Source organism: Ochotona princeps, chromosome 4 (genome assembly GCF_030435755.1).
Source record: "Ochotona princeps isolate mOchPri1 chromosome 4, mOchPri1.hap1, whole genome shotgun sequence".
NCBI lineage: Eukaryota > Metazoa > Chordata > Mammalia > Lagomorpha > Ochotonidae > Ochotona > Ochotona princeps.
In genome coordinates, this window is record NC_080835.1 from 39,948,067 (window position 1) to 39,966,270 (window position 18,204).

The 18,204-nt window shown below is 50.4% G+C and overlaps 1 protein-coding gene across 5 annotated transcripts in view; it reads left to right on the forward strand.

The window, feature by feature from the left end:
• Positions 1-18,204, forward strand: part of ABCC8 (ATP binding cassette subfamily C member 8) — a 70,259-nt gene that overhangs the window by 12,217 nt on the left and 39,838 nt on the right. For all 5 annotated transcript variants that reach the window (XR_009245312.1, XR_009245310.1, XR_009245311.1 and 2 more), the window contains exons 5-10: positions 493-735; positions 1,491-1,679; positions 7,035-7,199; positions 10,169-10,324; positions 13,995-14,129; positions 14,435-14,597. Coding sequence is in view for 2 of the 5 variants with exons in the window: in XM_058663287.1 (XP_058519270.1) it covers positions 493-735; positions 1,491-1,679; positions 7,035-7,199; positions 10,169-10,324; positions 13,995-14,129; positions 14,435-14,597 (1,051 nt within the window). In the remaining 3 variants the exon portion in view is untranslated. The remainder of the gene's footprint in view (positions 1-492; positions 736-1,490; positions 1,680-7,034; positions 7,200-10,168; positions 10,325-13,994; positions 14,130-14,434; positions 14,598-18,204) is intronic.

An 18,204-nucleotide genomic window follows, 5' to 3' on the forward strand; every position in this document is an offset into this window, starting at 1 on the left:
ATACCGTGATGCCAGCCCCTGCTTTCCTTTTCCCTGGCTCCCTTCCCTTTCTCTTCTCCTCCCTAGTCTGAGTCTTCCCTTCTCCTGCCCTTGTTCCTACCTCCCCAGATAACCAGATGAACAACCTTATTAGTCACTCCCTGCTTTGCTTTTATGAACATAACACACCTCCCTATTTAAACACGTGACTCCACGGATACTTTTTATTTTCTCAACACATGTAACCGAATAGATTTCCTCCCCTCCACCTAGCATCTGTTTCACTGTCACTGAAATGGGATCCTACTATGCTCTGTGTACAGTTGCACAATCAGGAGACCTTAGCATGGGTGACTAGGGGAGCTGGGGATCCTTTTCTAGGGAATCCTTACAGGCAAGAAATGGCTCATATACTAGAGGTCAAGGATCTGTCTCAGCCCCAGATCCTGCTGGGATGGCATGACCGTGGCGACGAGTCACAGGTCCCCATGCTATGGCCCCTGTGCCCCACAGAGATACATCTTCTTCAAGACGCCACGGGAGGTGAAGCCCCCTGAGGACCTGCAGGACCTGGGGGTGCGCTTCCTACAGCCCTTCGTGAATCTGCTGTCCAAAGGCACCTACTGGTGGATGAACGCCTTCATCAAGACTGCCCACAAGAAGCCCATCGACCTGCGGGCCATCGGGAAGCTACCCATTGCCATGCGGGCCCTCACCAACTACCGGAGACTCTGTGAGGCGTTTGATGCGCAGGCGGTCAGTTGGGGCAAAACCACACCCGGCCCATCCCCTTATTTGCAGTGCAGGAGGGGTCACAGACAGGAACCTCAAAAGGTGTCAGGTCAAATCCCTTAGGGGGGAATATATTGGGAAACTGAGGCCCACTGATGGACATAAGTCACATAGGTGAACTAGGGACAATTCCAGGACTCAGGTCACAAAGCAGTCATGGTTAGAGTGGGCATTACCACTTAGGACATTTGGTTTACCATCCAGATGGGGCACCTGCAGACTTAATGTGAAGGTCCTAAGTCTGTGAGTTGGGCCAGGCAGGGCTTACTCCATAGCACTACACACTGTGGAGTCAACTGAGGCTCTAAGAGAAGCTGTGCGTGCTCAGTGCTGACCCATAACAGCCAGTGTTGAGAGCTGTGAGTGAGCCCAGTGCATGCTCCTGCCCTGTGTCTGCCTTAGAACCCCAGGAGACACCAAGGCAGACCTGGTGGCAAGTGGTCGTGACTCAGTGTGACACGCATTCCCTTGAGTGTGCACAGTCACTTCCCAGCCAAGTCACCTGGATCAGTCACAAGCCTCAGTTCCCTCCCCCACTATAGCCCATGTCAGTGTTGATCTGGTTGTTACACGACTTCTTCCTGGAGTCCACATGCTTATAGAGGACATACATGACCACGGGGTTTCCCCAGGCAGAAGGCGCCAGGAGCATCCCGGGAGGCCAGGACCTGTCTGTCGTGAATGAGCCCTCTGATCTGGCCCTCGGTCTCTCTGGGCAGCGGAAGGATATCCAGAGTCCACAGGGTGCCCGAGCTATCTGGCAAGCTCTGTGCCACGCCTTTGGGAAACGCTTGGTCCTCAGCAGCACCTTCCGCATCCTGGCAGACCTGCTGGGCTTTGCCGGGCCACTGTGCATCTTTGGGATCGTGGACCACCTCGGGAAGGAGAACCACGTCTTCCAGCCCAAGGTAGGCCTCCCTTACCCTCGGGAAGATTCTCAACCATGGTGTGAGAGTGATCAAGGCCAGGGTGTGCGAGCTGTGGCCATGCTGTGGTGGCCCTCCTGCATGGACAGACCCTTGCAGAAATGCCACCCACCACACCCCAACCCCTGGCACTACCTCCACCGGTGGTTAAGTCATTTGAAATGTGGCAGGAAGTTCGTTTGTTGCCCCAGCGTCTGGAGTTTCTATGATGGCTGCTTTTGTTGGCTTTCAGCTGATGTTATCTGCGTAGACTCTGAGCAGCTTTCCAGGGCTCTGTCGCCCTCAACTCTGTTGCTCTCAAAATTCTGCAAGGGCTAGCTTGGGCTGCCTGGACAGGAGAAAGAGACCCCTTCACCGATGGCTTTTCCTCCCACTCTGACGCTCCTTCACAGCTGTCCCAGGACAATGAATGTGTTGAGCTTTCTCATTAAGATTTCTTCTTTAAAATAGGGTCCCATGGCTGAAAATGACTGGATACCTGCTAAGCCAGGTGTTGTAGTCCAGGGGTCTTTTCACCTGTTGAGATGGTATGAACTGCACTGAACATCCAGCACACTTGCTCCTACTCATGGCCATCATGGCCACCCTAGGCCCAGGGAGTCTTTTATGCTTTTGTCTGTCCCCTGGCAGGCTCTTGGGATGATGTCGCCACACAATGGAAAACACTTCATCTCTAATGAGGCTTGTAGTTTTATTTGCCTGATGAGGATGCCATTGTAACATCTCCACCACAGACAGCCTGAAACAATGTGGAGGAGTCGTCATCAGGGCTCTTAATAATTTACAGTGCCTCTCGCATAATGTGAACTTATCTTGCAGTTCTGGAGTCGCAAGCAGCAGCTAACCTTCAGAAGGTTTATGTGAGTTCTGGAAATGAAATGTGTCAGCCGAGTGGCCTGGACATGTAAGGGATATGAGATTGGCCACATCTGTCTGTGTGTGTAATTTTGTGCAGCCAGTGTTTATTGAGCCCTACCTACTGTGTGCCAGACCTGGATTAGTTTGTGGGAAAATGTAGGCCCTGGCTACAGTGACAGTCAGTTAGCAACAGCTTGATACATATGTGACTATGTACATAAGTCATCCACCTGCCACTGAATCCCAAAGGTGATCTTTGGCAGTGTTTTTTTGTTTTTGTTTCTGGTTTTTGTTTTTTGGGGCTTTTGTTTGTTTGTTTTGACAATTCGTGAGATGTAAATGCTTGTCCCCATTTACTAGATGAGAAACATAAGACTCAAAGAAATGGACCCACTTTTGCCAGGGTCTTCCGGTTAGTAACAGTCAGGTTACACAGTCCAAACCTTTTTCACTCTGTGGTCTAAGCTGTAACAACCATGATGCTAAATGGACTGTTGCAATCAAGCCCTCGCTTCTAGCTGCAAGAATTACAAAATCCAATGGGGGAAATGTTACCTGTAACTGTTAGGAGAGAGTGACCAATCAACCAGAGGTCATGAACATCTTCTTAGATGAGGGAGTTTTTGAAAGTTAATTTTATTTAGTTGAAAAGCAGAATTACAGAGAGAACTCTTCTATCCTCTGGGTCATTCCCTAAGTGACCACAACAGTCAGGACTGGGCTAAACCAAGAGCTGGAGCTTCATCCAGGTCTCCCACGTGTGCACAGATGCTCAAGCTTTTGGGCCATCCTCCATTGTTCTCCCAGGTGCATTAACAGGGAGCTGGATCAGAAGTGGAGCAGCAGTGAACAGGTGCCTGTAAGGGATGCCAGTACTGCAAGTAGCAGCTTAACACACTACAGCACCACGCTGTCTCTAAGGAGGGAGTATTTGAATGGGGCCTTGATGGATAAGTGGGAGTTAGCCGTGCTGAGATGTACAGATTTCTTTTTCAATCAAGCGAAGGTGTTTTTTGCTTATTTAGATGTTCCCTGGCTTTTTGAGCTCTGAACAAGGCCCACACAGCAGAGAGGGTGATTGCCTCAGTTGTCCACAGGAGTGTCACGGACTGCCGGTGATGCTGAAGTGCTTGGCATCTACAATCCGCAGCATGGTGGAACGTGATGTCAGTACTGGGGGAAATGACATCGGCCAGTGCTTTTAATGGCTTCTCCACGCCATCCTCTTCTCGTCATGTTTTCCAACCCGTCAGGCCATTCTGCTATGCAGAGAGCTCTGTGGCAGTCAGTGGCAAAGATTCGGGGCAAGCATCACTTTAGAACTTCAGTTGCCTGCCCGTCACCTCATCGCCTGGGCGTGCTGTTCCTCGTTTCTTATACACAGACCCTGAGGTTTATTGCTGTCTCATTGGAATGTTCTTGTCCCAGTTACTTATCAGCACACAAATCCCAGAGACAGATGGTCCTGCCTCAGTGGCAATGGCCCTTATCAGATTTAATATTTGTTCCCTGCTGCCCAGATATAATCAGCAAATTTCAAACATAGAAACAAGAGGTGGAAGTAAATAAAGCCTCCGGCTTCCACAGCAAAGCCCCGGAGAGTGGTTGCCCGGGATGGGGCTCCATCCTCACTTGGACTTCTGAACCCAGAAAATGTGGAGAAAGAGGAGTTCACTGATGGGGGTCATTTCATACATGCTCCTGCCTCCCAGCAGTTCTAACCTTGAGAGTGGGGTGATATGCCAGTCGCCAGTACAAGTCGTGGAGGTTAACCCCAGCAGGACGACAGAGCCCTTCCTTCTGCTGGCCTGGATTCGTCCAGCTGCAGCCTGGCAGCTGGGCATCCAGCACTTTCTCGCTGTCTCTGAGTCTGCTGCACACCCTTCAGGGCTGGCAGCAACCACATCACCCTTTGGCATCCTCCAGGGTCAACGCTGTTGATGACATCTTGAGTTACTGAGAGGGTCTGTGTCCCACCTGTGCTGCCCCTGTCTGTCCTACCACTCACCAGGGGAACCTGGACACCAGGCTTGGCTCCATTCGCCCGCAAGCTCTTTGCAGCCCCCTCTCCTGCCCAACCCCCATCCCAATATGTCGCCTGCCTGCCAGCCATGGAAGCTACTGATCTGGGTGCAGGGTGAGGGAATTGGATTCCTCCTCAGAGGCCTGCCAGCACTGCTCCAGGCCATTGGTCAGGCCAAAGAAAGGAAGAACTGGGTTGGATCTCAAGCCTCTGATGTTCAATGGGAAAGTGTGTGTGTGTGTGTGTGGGCGCACATGCATAAATGTGTGAGCACTTGTTTTTGAATGGCTTCTGCTATGGACTGCATACAGTTCTATCGCTCTCTACCTCTCTTCCTCTGTGTGTATGTGTACCCTACTTGGCCGGCCATGTTTGGTGGCTTAATGAAGTTACATGCATTTGTGTTTCTGTGACTTTGTGGATTGGCCTCTTTATAATACTTTATGACAAGCTGCCCTGGCACGCTTGTTGTACTTCACCCACCCATTTTTAGCCACCAAGACTCTGCTCAAATGTTGCCACCTAGGGGCCCGGCACAGTAGCCTAGTGGTTAAACTCAGCTCAGTGACTCCACAGGTTAATCCTCTGCCAGCGCCGGCATCCCCTGTGGGCACCCATTTGTGTTCCAGCTGCTCCACTTCTGATCCAACTTCTTGCTTATGGCCTGGGAAAGCAGCAGAGAATGGCCCAAAGTCTTGGTGCCCTGTACCCACATGGAAGGTCAGCTCCCAGCTTCAGATTAGCTCAGCTCTGGCCTCTGTGGCCATTTGGGGAGTGAACCAGTGGATGGAAAGTCTCTCCTTCCTCTATAAATCTGCCTTCCAAATTAAATGAATAAATCTCAAAGATTCGAGCCAGCTTCCATATGGAAGCTGTGCCACAGCACTGGCTCCCTGGTACTTACTTCTCCATCAAAAGCCAGCTATAAATTTATGTTTGAAGAGAGATCTGGTGATGACTTCATAATTTTACTTGCTAGAAGGTTTTCGTTTTGACAGGAGCACAGAATTCTTGAGCCACAGGGATGTGGCTTTGTGACCCAGGGTACATATGGGTTGTGGAAGGGGTTGGGGAGTGCAGGGGTTAAGTTGCTGCCTTTGGAGCTGCAAAAAGATACTGTACTGCTTTGTCTAAAATGTACAGATAGTTAGCAAATACGCCCCGTGGTCTGTCTATGAGCACATGTAATCAGCTGACTTTGTAGCCCTTAATGCCTAGCGTCGTGTTTGGTGTCACTGCGATGCAGTACACGTGCAGTGCTCCACACTGTTGGAGACGTGTGTTCATCAGTGTTCTTGGGTACACAGTGTTCTCACATGCACCGTAACCAACCTGGCCTTTCCCTTCAGCAGAACACTTCCATGGTTTTTGTAGTCTCCTCTGCTCCACCCCAGAAATAATGTGGCCTTGCAGCCCACCCAACTCCTACCTCTACCTTGTTCTTCCTCCTTCTGCCTCCCTTGGCACAGAGCACCAGGGGCTCCAGGGCTCGGAGGGCCCTTCTTTCCTGTATCCCTTGATTATCTCCCTATGTTGTCCCTAACAGGGAAAGATTATTGTAACCAGGAGCAGGGTGCGTGAGGAGTGCTTGGAGGACCTCTACTAAACCAGGAGGTGAAGGAATCCCTGCAGCCAAGATGCAGGAATTTCTAACCAAGGCAAAGACCCCCTCACTCTTATGCCTGGTGCAGGTGGAGGACACGCCCTTAAGCTCCTTCTTGGCACATGGTTCCCATTGCAACCTGCCCCACAGCAACTCCCTTGCCAGTGGCACAAAAGCATTCAGGGCAGAGACAGGGTAACGCTCCGCGTTCCCAGAAGCAGCAGCTCCACGGGCTTGGCAGTATCACGGAGGCCGAATTTGGAAACAGGGACACTGCCATTCCCCTGGGGCATCTTCAGCAACAAAGTCCAAGTGTATGTTTTCTTTCACAAGTTATCGCCTGAGATCATGCTGAATGTGCAGCAGGGGGGCCTGGAATCCCACAAGAGAGACTGGGGGCACGGGGGCTGGGAGCCGGAAATCTGCACAGTCCCCACCACTCCCTGGGGAGCACTGCATGGCCATGGTTGCCATTGGTGCCGGCTGCCATGAGCACAATCTCAGGTCTCAGCTGCCTGTGCTTGCATGATGAGAACACACAGCAGACGTGTGACTCCAACGGTTGTGCATGGGCCTGCTCTTTGGTTTGCTCTGTTGATACTTGTGCCATTCAAAAACCACTCGCTGGGACTTGAGGACCACAGTGCTGAGAGCCCCCAGGTGGAAAAAGGAAGGGAATACAGGCATGCCCCTGTAGTTAGAGGAGTACTGTGTTGGCGCTGTCAGCCCCGTTGTTCACAGGTGAACTGTTGCACAGGCTGTGTTTGTCATGGCCCCAGGGTCCAGGGAGGCTTACTGAGGAAAGGTGAGTGGCTACTGGTGACCGCTGCCCTCGAATTTCTGTTTGCGACAGACGCAGTTTCTCGGAGTTTACTTTGTCTCCTCCCAAGAGTTCCTGGCTAATGCCTATGTCTTAGCCGTGCTCCTATTCCTCGCCCTGCTGCTACAAAGGACCTTCCTGCAAGCATCCTACTACGTCGCCATTGAAACTGGAATCAACTTGCGAGGTGCCATACAGGTACTCGGATAAGCTGTTCACTTCACAGGAAGGCTAACACTATTCCTCTTCATGGACACTCAAGAATAATTCTGCTTCAAGTTTTGCTGTTGTTGTTGTTGTCCTTTAATGGTGTTTTGGCACAACAACTGTAGACAAAGCAGGGTGGATGGTGGCAGGAGTCTTGGGCTGAACTGGGGGACATGCACAAGTTCTAGTTCTGATTCTGCTGTGGACCAAGGATGTCTTCTGCTCGGCCCTTGGGTCTCTCCATCCTTGGACATGGCAGACATCACCAATCCATCACAGCACTCCTTTCTGTGAATGCAGATGCCAACTCAGAATCCATCTGCAGTTATTGTTCCAAAATTCTGCTACCAGCCAGTCTTTCTTTGAAGCCAGAGGGATTTGCAGACATCCCAGGTCTGCCTAATCTGAGCATCTGTTGGAGCACTTAAACCTGAGGTCCACCCGGATAGAGTCCTCAGGACTTCTCCCTTATAGAATCATAATATAGAAGTTATACATTCCCCCTCTCATCCCATGGGTGAGAAATTGACCAAATGGCCATCCTCAGAGAGACTAGAAAGTGTGATTTCTGTTACCGATAATCATGTGTATCATACAAGAAATTATCTTTGTACAAAAGAGAGAATGGGCATTGAAGAGAATAGCTAGGGAATGCTGCTGTATCCAAAAATTGCCATAAAATTGTAGCAAGAGCCCCAAACTACCTCATTCTTAAAAATATTCCTCCCAACTGTTAACACTGGTCCTATGGGAGCCAAGATCAGAGGCTTCACAGAAAGGGGACTTGCAGGAGAAGGAGATAGCTGGCCTAGAGACAGTGCCAGGAGCCCACTCGGGCCATCTTGGTATGTAGTCCACGTAAATGGTGCTTCCTGCAGTTGTTCAGTGTCCAACCTGTTCTACTCTACTTGACCATATTGCCTGCCACCAGTGACTTTTCACTGGAAAAACAGAGCTTTTCCTTGGAGAATGTCATCCTGTGAGGATAGAAAGAGCCCAGCAAAATCTGTGACATTGTAAGACCCATGGGTGCTCGTAGGCAGTAGGAACACAACTGTTTCTCAATTCAGAAATACTCCCTAAAAATTCTAGCCTCTACTCAGACCTCTCCAGCAAGGGCTGGCTCACACAGCGCAAGTATCAGCCAAGTTGGTAGTTGGGCAGTTTTATGATTAAACCTACTTCCTACTTGTAGATCATCAGTCATGCACCAACCCAAGTATTTTCCAATTACATTGAGAGAGCCAAAAATGGCTTTTTAATGCGTTAGCATATAATTGCTTTTATCAAACTGTTTAAATCTTTTGCATTAATAAGAGAGACTAATTCATATGCCACAAAAAGGAAATACCAGCATTAATTACAAAAACAAATTAGATGAGAAAACAACCTTCTTCCTGATTTCAGAGATTTACAGAAAGTTAATTTTTTTTGAAAGATTTTATTATTATTGGAAAGCCGGATATACAGAGAGGAGAAGAGACAGAGAGGAAGATCTTCCATCCAATGTTTCACTCCCCAAGTGAGCCGCAACGGGCCGGTGCGTGCCGATCCGATGCCGGGAACCAGGAACCTCTTCCGGGTCTCCCACGTGGGTGCAGGGTCCCAAAGCTTTGGGCCGTCCTCAACTGCTTTCCCAGGCCACAAGCAGGGAGCTGGATGGGAAGTGGAGCTGCCGGGATTAGAACCGGCGCCCATATGGGATCCCGGGGCGTTTAAGGCGAGGACTTTAGCCGCTAGGCCGCGCCGCCGGGCCCCTACAAAAAGTTATTTACAGAAATCCTACCTCAATCAAGGAGAATTTGCTTCTTCATGAGTTGGAGAATCATCATGGTTTTTGCATTTAAAGCAATTAAGCAAAATTACTGAATTATAGATAATAGTTTTTGAAAAACATACCAGCTACCATTTGGGTGTGCAGATCTGTGTAGCCTTTTCTGGACTTCGTAGGGCTCCATTGGATGCATGTCTCCATGCCTACTTCGCTGAATAAGGTGACAAGCTTTGGAAGCCTGATCTCACATGACCTAGGAAGAACATAGATTTGTCAAAAAAAAAAAAAATCATTGCCATTATCTGAAAACTCGCCCCTGTTGCATCTCAACTCATATAAATGTAGACTAGCTTAATGCCTTAAGGAAATCTGCTGCACACAAAAGCCCAGGCTCACACAAAAGATGAATCCAGCACAATCCATTTTACAACAGAATGCACAGGAGAATTTCTCTCCAAGCAGGCACTGCTCAGACATTGAAGACAGGAATGCATTTGCCCTTGTTCCTGTGCATACAGCCTGGCAATCTCTCTGGGAGGTACAGTCGGTCTGCGCAGTAAGCTTTGAGGTTCCATACTCAGGCCAAGCCACTACTGTGGTTGCTTCCCAGTCTGCCCCCATGGTGGCCTTGGGTGTGCTGGGACACTGGGATGGCATTGAGGCTGATCCACACTCATGGTCACATCTCACATCAGCCAGGCGCAGGCCTTGCTTTGCTGCAAGGTCTGACTATGACAGGAGCTTGGCCCAGAAATGGACCCCTTCCCCGGCGGGGAGGTGATGGACATAGTAAGTCAAACAGCCGTACCACTTCATCATTTTTATGGCTTTGAAGTGTGTGCTCCACGGCCCCTCGTAAATCAAGACGGCAACTAGATGTGAAGATCTGCTATGAAGATTTAAGGGCAAATTAAATCCTCTCCCCGTGAGGAGAGACCTCACTGGCTGAGGAAGTAGCTCGCCCTACCAGCATTGATCTTCACCCAGATGCTGCCTCCAGGGCCTCCTGGATCTCTACCAAAGCCTCCTTGAGCCTGTCTGCCTTTCTTCCTTCTGTAGCATAGCAATGCAGTGCCCATCCCCTCATCGCCCCTAGAGCATCTGAGAAACCCCAACAGATAGTCTTGGGGGCACCCAGGAGGGTGGTGATGCTGACAAATAAGAAATTCTCTGCTGTTATTTCTAGACCAAGATTTACAATAAAATTATGCACCTGTCTACCTCCAACCTGTCCATGGGGGAGATGACCGCCAGCCAGATCTGTAACCTGGTTGCCATCGACACCAACCAACTCATGTGGTTTTTCTTCTTGTGCCCAAACCTCTGGGCCATGCCAGTACAGGTACCAGATGTGGGATTGTGGCTGGGGGAGGGAGAGGAGTGGGGGGACAGGTGGGCAGCCAGTACAGCTATGCCTCCTCCATTCCTTCTTTGCCTGTACCTTCCATACCCTGGGAATCTCTGTGGGGTGCACTCCCAGGGGGTCCTTATATGATGCCTTGCTCTGCAGGCAGAGTATATTGTCTTTCTTGGTGGTCAGAGAAGACCATCTTATTAAGACTTATAAAATGCAACCAATCTTAACTGAATCATAAAGTAACCACACGTGGTATACTTCCTCAGACATTAAAAGCAAGATTAAAGCACAAGAGAGCTTGTGCAATGTGCATCCTCCTGAATTGGAGTTCGCATTTGCATACTTTGCACAGCTTCATGCAGCAAAAAGAGCTAGAAGGCTGTCTGGCGGAGGTGCAGATCATTTTTTTCCTCTGTGTCTTTCCAAAGTCTTCAGCGAACGTGGAATATCTGGGGGGATGCAGATGTGACAAGCTTTGGGAATGGCTCAGAAGGAGGCGCATTCTCTGCTGAGGGGAATCCTCTGGACTTGCCCCAGCCTCACCTGCTGTCCCCTTGCCATTCTTAGTTCTTCCACACTGGAGTTGGATGATGTACCAGGCCTGAGAATGAGTCTTCCCTTTGGTGCTTGGGTGGCAGCATGCAGGTGTAATAGAGAGTGGCAGGACCCGGATGGCACAGGCAGCTTCCCATATGTCACCTCCCTGAGCCTCAGTTTTCTCAGTTTTGAAATGGGGCTGGTTCCTGCACCCTGGCCTTTGTTACGCTGACTCAGTTAGACAGTGTTAGTAAAGCATCAGGTGGAGTGCCTAGCAGAGTGGCCCCCTAGGAAACCCACTTGCCTCTCACTTGCACGTGTCTGATCTGAGTGAAGCTATGCTAACCCATTGCTTCTTGGTTCTTGTGGCTTGTATTAGTCATCTTTACTTGTAAAGCTTAAAAGTAGACAATATTAAATCAAAGTAGGTGAGGCTTGTACAGGCAGAAAACTAGGCAAGATGGGGAGGAAAGCTGATGTCTTTTTTTTTCTTTTTCACAAGATCGGAGTCAATCAGACATCCATGTTAGCACTTACCCATGCCCAACCTGACCCTTCCCAAGCTGCCATTTAGACAGAGATGCCCAAAGCTGTCCAAAGGCTGAAAGCTCATCTGATAGTCACAACCTTTCATCCCCAAGACTCTCGAGTATGCCTCTGAATAACCTGTCTCATCTAATCTCATCCACTAAGCCTGCAGCTCTGTGATCATGGCCCTTGTTTGTTGTACGTGCATCACTGCTGGTAGGACTGACACATGGCCCCTGCCCTGTGCTGGCCCTGGCCCAGCCCTTCTCACCTGTGTCACCTCACCTCCCAACCAGGCACTGGGGTATGAGGGGAGGTTTTGACCTTGCTTATTCATCATGAAGTATCAGTTGCTTTTTGGCATTTTTCATTCATCAACGACTATACCTTTGGGACTTAGAAATTTAACCAGCATGGAAGAGCTGGTTGCTACTGTGAACTGACACATCTCAGTCCAAATGCAGAGACTGCATCTGGCTAGAATTCTGCCCGCAGGCTGGCCGGCCACAGGCACACACAGCTCTTCCTCACTGCAGTTAGTTCCAGAGCCCTATTCCAAGGCAAACCCCAAACTCTACCTGAGGCCTTGTTTTTTTTTTTTTTTCTCTTGTCATATACACTTAAAACAACAATAGCCATACTGAGATAGAATGCATTCATTTGGACAATTCAGTGGTTTCACAATATTCACAGAGTTTTGCTGCCATCACCACACTTCTAGAACATTTTCATTCTCCACACTTTCAGCAGCCACCGCTCCTCTTCACCCCCAGTTCCTAGCAACCAATTATCTACAGACACTTTTGAAGATCTTAGCCACTTTCTCAGAAAAGGAAGTTCACACACTAGCCTACAATTTCAGGAACTTCATGGGCCCTTCTGAAGTTGATCAAGGACACCAGGTTAAGGCACTTGGCCATGGTTGACACCTCTGTGTTTCCTTGTTCCCGGGGCATCTGGGGCCCAGGAAGGGCAGGAATCTTACCTGGGCCACACAGTGACCCAACAGCAGCACCACACCCAGGTGGCTTCAGTCTGTGGATGCCCCCCCGAGAAGGATTGGTTTTTCCTTTTAACTGGGGTCAGCTGCCTTGTGTTTCTCCAGCTATCTGGCAGGCACTGCTCTGGGCACTCAGCACAGACCTTTATTTAACCTTCACTGTAAGTGGGCCTTATTATCACTGCTTTAAAGATGAAGAAGCTGAGATTCCTGTGAGATAGTACAGCTTGCCCAAGATGATGCTGCTAAGTACTGAGGCCACAGTCAAGGGCTGCAGACTTGAGGAACACCAAGCTCTTCCTGACCCATGACTAAGCAACAGAACAGCTCCCTAGCCTTCATCCCTGCTTTGCACATAAAGAACCTCTGATTTCTGGCATTCACCCTGTTACAGGTGTTCAGACCCCTGCAGAAGGGACCCAAGAGTCTGGGGAGCAGGAAGGCAATCTCCTGTCCCAGCTGTGCCAGACCCTTGGAGGTGACATGGGCACGAGCACTGACCCCTTCCTGCAGGTGGCCCTGTGTTGCTCTGGGAGCCTCCTTTTTGTCTGGCACAGCCCCAGCTGGCTGAAGCACCCCATTGTTGCCTCCACATGAACAAAGCTAGTGACAGGATTGCATGCCAGGGAGAACTTTCCAGAAGGAAGGTGGGGCTGGCCAGCAGGACTAGGAGATTCCTTTGTCTCCTAGCTTGCTTTGCCTATCCAGGCTAGTATTTAATGTTGGAGGCAGGTGGCGAAGGAGTCTCTTCCCAGCCTCCCAGATACCTGTCAGGCAAGATTCAGTCATGAATGGCAAGCCCAGAGCCTCATACCCACACCACCACCATTTGAAATGGTGCAAGGAGAGCAATGTGCAGCTGGTGCAGGTCCCAGAGCAGCAGTGCCAAGCCCAGTGGCATTTCCCCCTTCATCTTCTACCCTAGAAGCTCAGCTCAGCTTGTGTATCCTAGGAGAAGCCCCATCTTTAGAGGCATGTGTCTTTGAAGGCAGCATGAGACTTCATCATCTTAGTGCCGTGGGCACTCGTGCGAGTCACTTGCACTTCCCATAAATATTCCAAAGTAGGCAGTCATTTACATAGAGCTAGAAGCAGAAAGAGTTTGCTTTTCAGAGAATACTAGTAGATGCACCAAAAAATGAGACACCAAAAAAATGAGAGACACCAGTACCATGACAGGGAAGAGCAGTCTCCCCAACAGCTGTCTCTCTACTGGGGTCTGGCCTGGGCGCTGAGATTTCGTCCCTTTGTGTGTCATGTGTGTCCCAGGGAGAGTTGATATGTCAGCTTTGCCAGCTGTCACACTCATCATGTAGACTTCTGTCTTTGTTTTAAACTAGGAGAGGGTGAGCGCTGATCCAGCATCACAGAAAGAGGAGGTCACCAGGCTTGCATGAGATGCAATGTGGTACCAGCCCAGAAACTTGACTGCGGCCAGTGCCCATCACGACAATCCCTCCTTCTGGAGACAGTTGGGAAAACCTGGGCTCCCAGGCACATCCTAATCTAGGGAGCTGGGGATGTGGGGGTTGGTGCTAGCCAAAACCCACCCTCTACTGAAGGAGACGCTCCCTATGGCCCCTTTTGTAGATCATTGTGGGTGTGATCCTCCTCTATTACATCCTCGGAGTCAGTGCCCTGATTGGAGCAGCGGTCATCATCCTGTTGGCCCCTGTCCAGTACTTCGTGGCCACCAAGCTCTCCCAAGCCCAGCGGAGCACCCTGGTAAGTGTGCTAGGGGGTGCATGGGTCCTTTTGCCCCAACCACCCACCCCCGTGTCTGCCTGTTCCCCTGCCACTCACAACAGCAGGTCTACTCAGACACTCATGCCATTGGATCTGTAGTAAGTCACTTTCTGAGAGAAGAGGCCTCAGCTGTTTTGTCTGGGAAATGGGGCTCTTGGAGGTGGCAGGGTGCATCCCTGCAGGGCTGAGAGTGGGACAGGGCGGTGAGGGTGCTGACAGGGGGCCTTGCTCTCAGGTGGGGTGGGAGCAGAGGATGCTCCCCTCAGACTCAACAATGCCCACAGGAGTATTCCAATGAGAGGTTGAAGCAGACCAACGAGATGCTTCGCGGCATCAAGCTGCTCAAGCTGTACGCGTGGGAGAACATCTTCTGCGCACGTGTGGAGATGACCCGTAGGAAGGAGATGACTAGCCTCAAGGCCTTTGCTGTCTACACTTCCATCTCCAGTGAGTCACAACCCAGCAGCACTGGCTGCTGCTGCTGCTGCCCATACGCTGGGTAGGAGAGTCAGGGTTTGGGGGAACAGCATTAGAATGGCTTTGGAGACCCAACCCTAGGAGGTAGCTGAAGCCCCTCACTCATTTATCCAGCAAACAGGTACTGTAATAAACTGGGTACTGTGCACTGTGCTGGCCATCAGGATACAGTGGTGAGGGGAGCACACAAGATCCCATTGCTCCAGGGGTTTATATGCTCTAACCAGGCAGCAGGCAGCAACCAAATAAGCAGTTTTTGAATTCTAAGAGTGAGAGACTTCTCAATAAGTCAAATAGAGCTACCCCTGTCCTAAGTAGCTACAAGGAAGCTTTACAAGGAAGCTTTCATTTCCTTGGACCCTGTGAAAAAAGAAATTCGTTATCCTTGAAGATCAGAAGCCAAGCTTGGTGTCTCATTAGTGTAGGCTTTGAATTTATATTAGCCCGGTGGTTTGGAAGCCCTAAGACAAGAGAAACACTGGGAAAATTCCTAAGGTCCTAGCAGACACATTAAAACCATGTGACAAACGCAATGGGACTCCCCTAGCAATGTCTCCTGTTGAGCATTAAGCTAATAATAAAGTCAAAAGCCATGAGAAAAAAAAGTGCTCCCCAGAGAAATAGTCCCTGAATACCTGCAGACAATAGCGTTGTCTAAAAGAGATGTGAAATAGTGTATTTAAAGAAAACAGGGCCTGGTACGGTGGCCTAGTGGTTAAAGTCTTTGCCTTGAATGCGCTGGGATCCCATATGGGCGCCGGTTCTAGTCCCAGCGGCTCCACTTCCCATCCAGCTCCCTGCTTGTGGCCTGGGAAGGCAATCAAGGACAGCCCGAAGCCTTAAGCCTTAGGACCCTGCACCCATGTAGGAGACCTGGAGGAAGTTCCTGGCTCCTGGCTTTGGATTGGCACAGCACCGGCTGTTGAGCTCACTTGGGGAGTGAATCATCGAACGAAAGATCTTCCTCTCTGTCTCTCCTCCTCTCTGTATATCTGACTCTGTAATAAAAATAAATGAATCTTTAAAAAAAAGAGTGAAAACAAAGCAAAAAATACTTAAGATCACAGAGGAAAGCATGGGGGTTAAAGAACCAGAAGAGCTTCCGGAAGTTAAAACCTCAGTGACTGAAATCCATTAAGGAAATAATGCTCCCTTGGCCAGAGGGAGAGCTTACAGTGGTCGGACAATTGGCAGTCATCACAGTTGGACCTGAGGCCCGTCCTATTGTGGCTACCTCTTCAGTGCAGAGGTTTAGCTGCTGAAAGAGCCCCTGCTTGTTCCTTCACTGTCCAGTTGATGGTCAGGAAGCCCAGTGGAAGCTCCCAAAGAGAGGAAATTAAACCAAGAAAGTGTGCAGATGAAGTGAGAAAAACATCACTAAAGAGTTTTTTTATTTGCAAGACAGGTCTGTGGAAATTATACAGACTGTGGTGAGAAGGGAAAGTGGAAAAGGCTTTCTGTCATTCCGGAGGACAATTTACCCCATGGGAAATCAGGGCCATAGAGGAGTGTGCCCCTGAGGTCAGCAGCCTGGCTCAGGCTGGATCCTCTGACACTTGCTGGTTCCCAGCTTAGTGCACTGTTTCCACAGAAAGCTGGACACCCATGTGCAGTAAAGAAGACTCGTCGCACATTGGGGATGCTGCTGTCTCTTAGCCTGGGCTCTGGCAAAACGAAAAATAGGGTAGAAGATTAAGAAAGACTGCTGGTCAAAAAAGCTGTTCTGGGAAAGAGGCTTACCTGTGAGGTGGCAAGGGGAAGGGCAGCAGTTGAGCCAGTGCAGGCTTGAAGCCTCATGAACAAGATAGTGCCTCAGGTCATCTATGTGTTCTGGAGTCTGTGCTTCCTGGATGGGTCCAGGAGCCACCCTCCAACATAGGGCTTCATAGCCTAGTCATTCCAGCCAGATCACAGTGTGCCATGATTCAGGCAAGGACCCAGTCCAGCCATTGTCAGTGGTGAGGCCATCTACCAGTCATAGCTCAAGCCATGGAGTCTTTCTGCAGAAAGTCTTGCCACAGTTGATTTTCTGAGACTGGAGCTGTGGGCATGGCCAGCAGCCATGGCTCCCCAAGCTCCTCTCCACCAAGAGCCTCCGAGTTCTGGATCTCTCTTCTGACGCTGTGCTGCAGTGAACGCCATCAGCCTGAGTACTCTCTAAGTTGAGAAATGCATTAAGAACATAGGCAGAGCTCATAAAAGCCAGTGTCCTCAGCCCCAGACCCACCAGGGGGTGGTGCTGCTAGCTGTCACCCCATTATTTATCACCTCTCCCTTCCCTTACCCCCGAGATTCAGACACGTGACTTGTGGGCAGCCCCCCCCCCCCAGCAGTGAGAATAACTGTGGAAGTGAGGGAAGGCTTCTCCAGGTAGTCAAGGCACTTCCTGTCTAGACGCCAGCATAACAGGCTGAGGACGGCAGGCTCACTGCTGTTGAACTGTAGAGAGGGAAGGGACGCAGCAAGAAAATGAGAAGGGCTCTGGCTCCCCAAGATTCCTGGGGACAGGTGGAGTTCAGCACTCACTTCCTGCCTTCCCACCAGCAAACTGGGGCAAGCTTTCCCACATAAACAGGAACTTAGTATGCCTTGGTGCCCAGGCTGACTCCCTGGAGCCTATGTTCTAGGTGCTGTTTGTCCCACAGGGCCCTTAGCACTCAGGCCATGGCTCTGTGACTGGCCTGGGGCCAGCAGGACTTGGGGACAGGAAGCTTCATGTTATTCAGAGCTGGGTGATTCTGGAAGAGGCAAGGGGTTTCTGAAAGCAAGCAGGCAACACCCCGTGCCTGTCACCTATGCAGGAGCTCTGGTGGTTCCAGCTTGGCCCCTGAAAGAGGGGAGAAGGGAAGGCAAGGGGTGGGGCAAGGACTGTCCGGGGGATCTGTGCAGCCCAGTGCTATTTGCTCAGTGTATTTGCTCTTTCTGGGATGTGTTCCTTTCCGCTAGCTGGCAGTGGAAAGTTAGAGGGCTGGGCTCTGGGACACCTCCCAGCCATGTCTGCTATAAATGTGTTTTCTTTCCCCTCCTTCGGGACTTCCGTTCTTGTGCTACCAGGGCTCAGGACCCAGGTAGTTAGACTAAAGTAATGATTATCTCTTGTCTCCCACTGGCGCCAGGTTCAGGATGTAAACTGCAGAGGAGCTGCGGGGTTACATTTCCTGATAGGCTCATCGCGGGGGAGTATGTGGGGCTCTCCATCTGCTTGTCTGTGCACCTTGCAGGCAGACTGGCAGGCCAGCTTGCCTCTGGCCTTCTCCTGCCCTCAGTAGGCCCAAGAGCTCCTGGGTATGGAGCTCTGAGCCTCATTGGGCAGGACAAGGGGGGCAGAGTGTCTCCCAGAATGAGCCCATCAGGATGCCCTGCTCTATTCCAAGCTCCAGGAAGAATGCAGAGGATAATAAGGCATGCCCCACCACCCTCAGGAACTAGCATGCAGTGAGCACTGAACTTTACAGCCAGTTGCCTAGCAAGTTTGATAGCCTGTGATCCTCCCTCATCACAATGCCGTGAGATGTGATGCTCGGTTGTCCCATTTTACAGCAGACAGGAGTGAGGCTCAGTCAGGTGAAATGCCTCA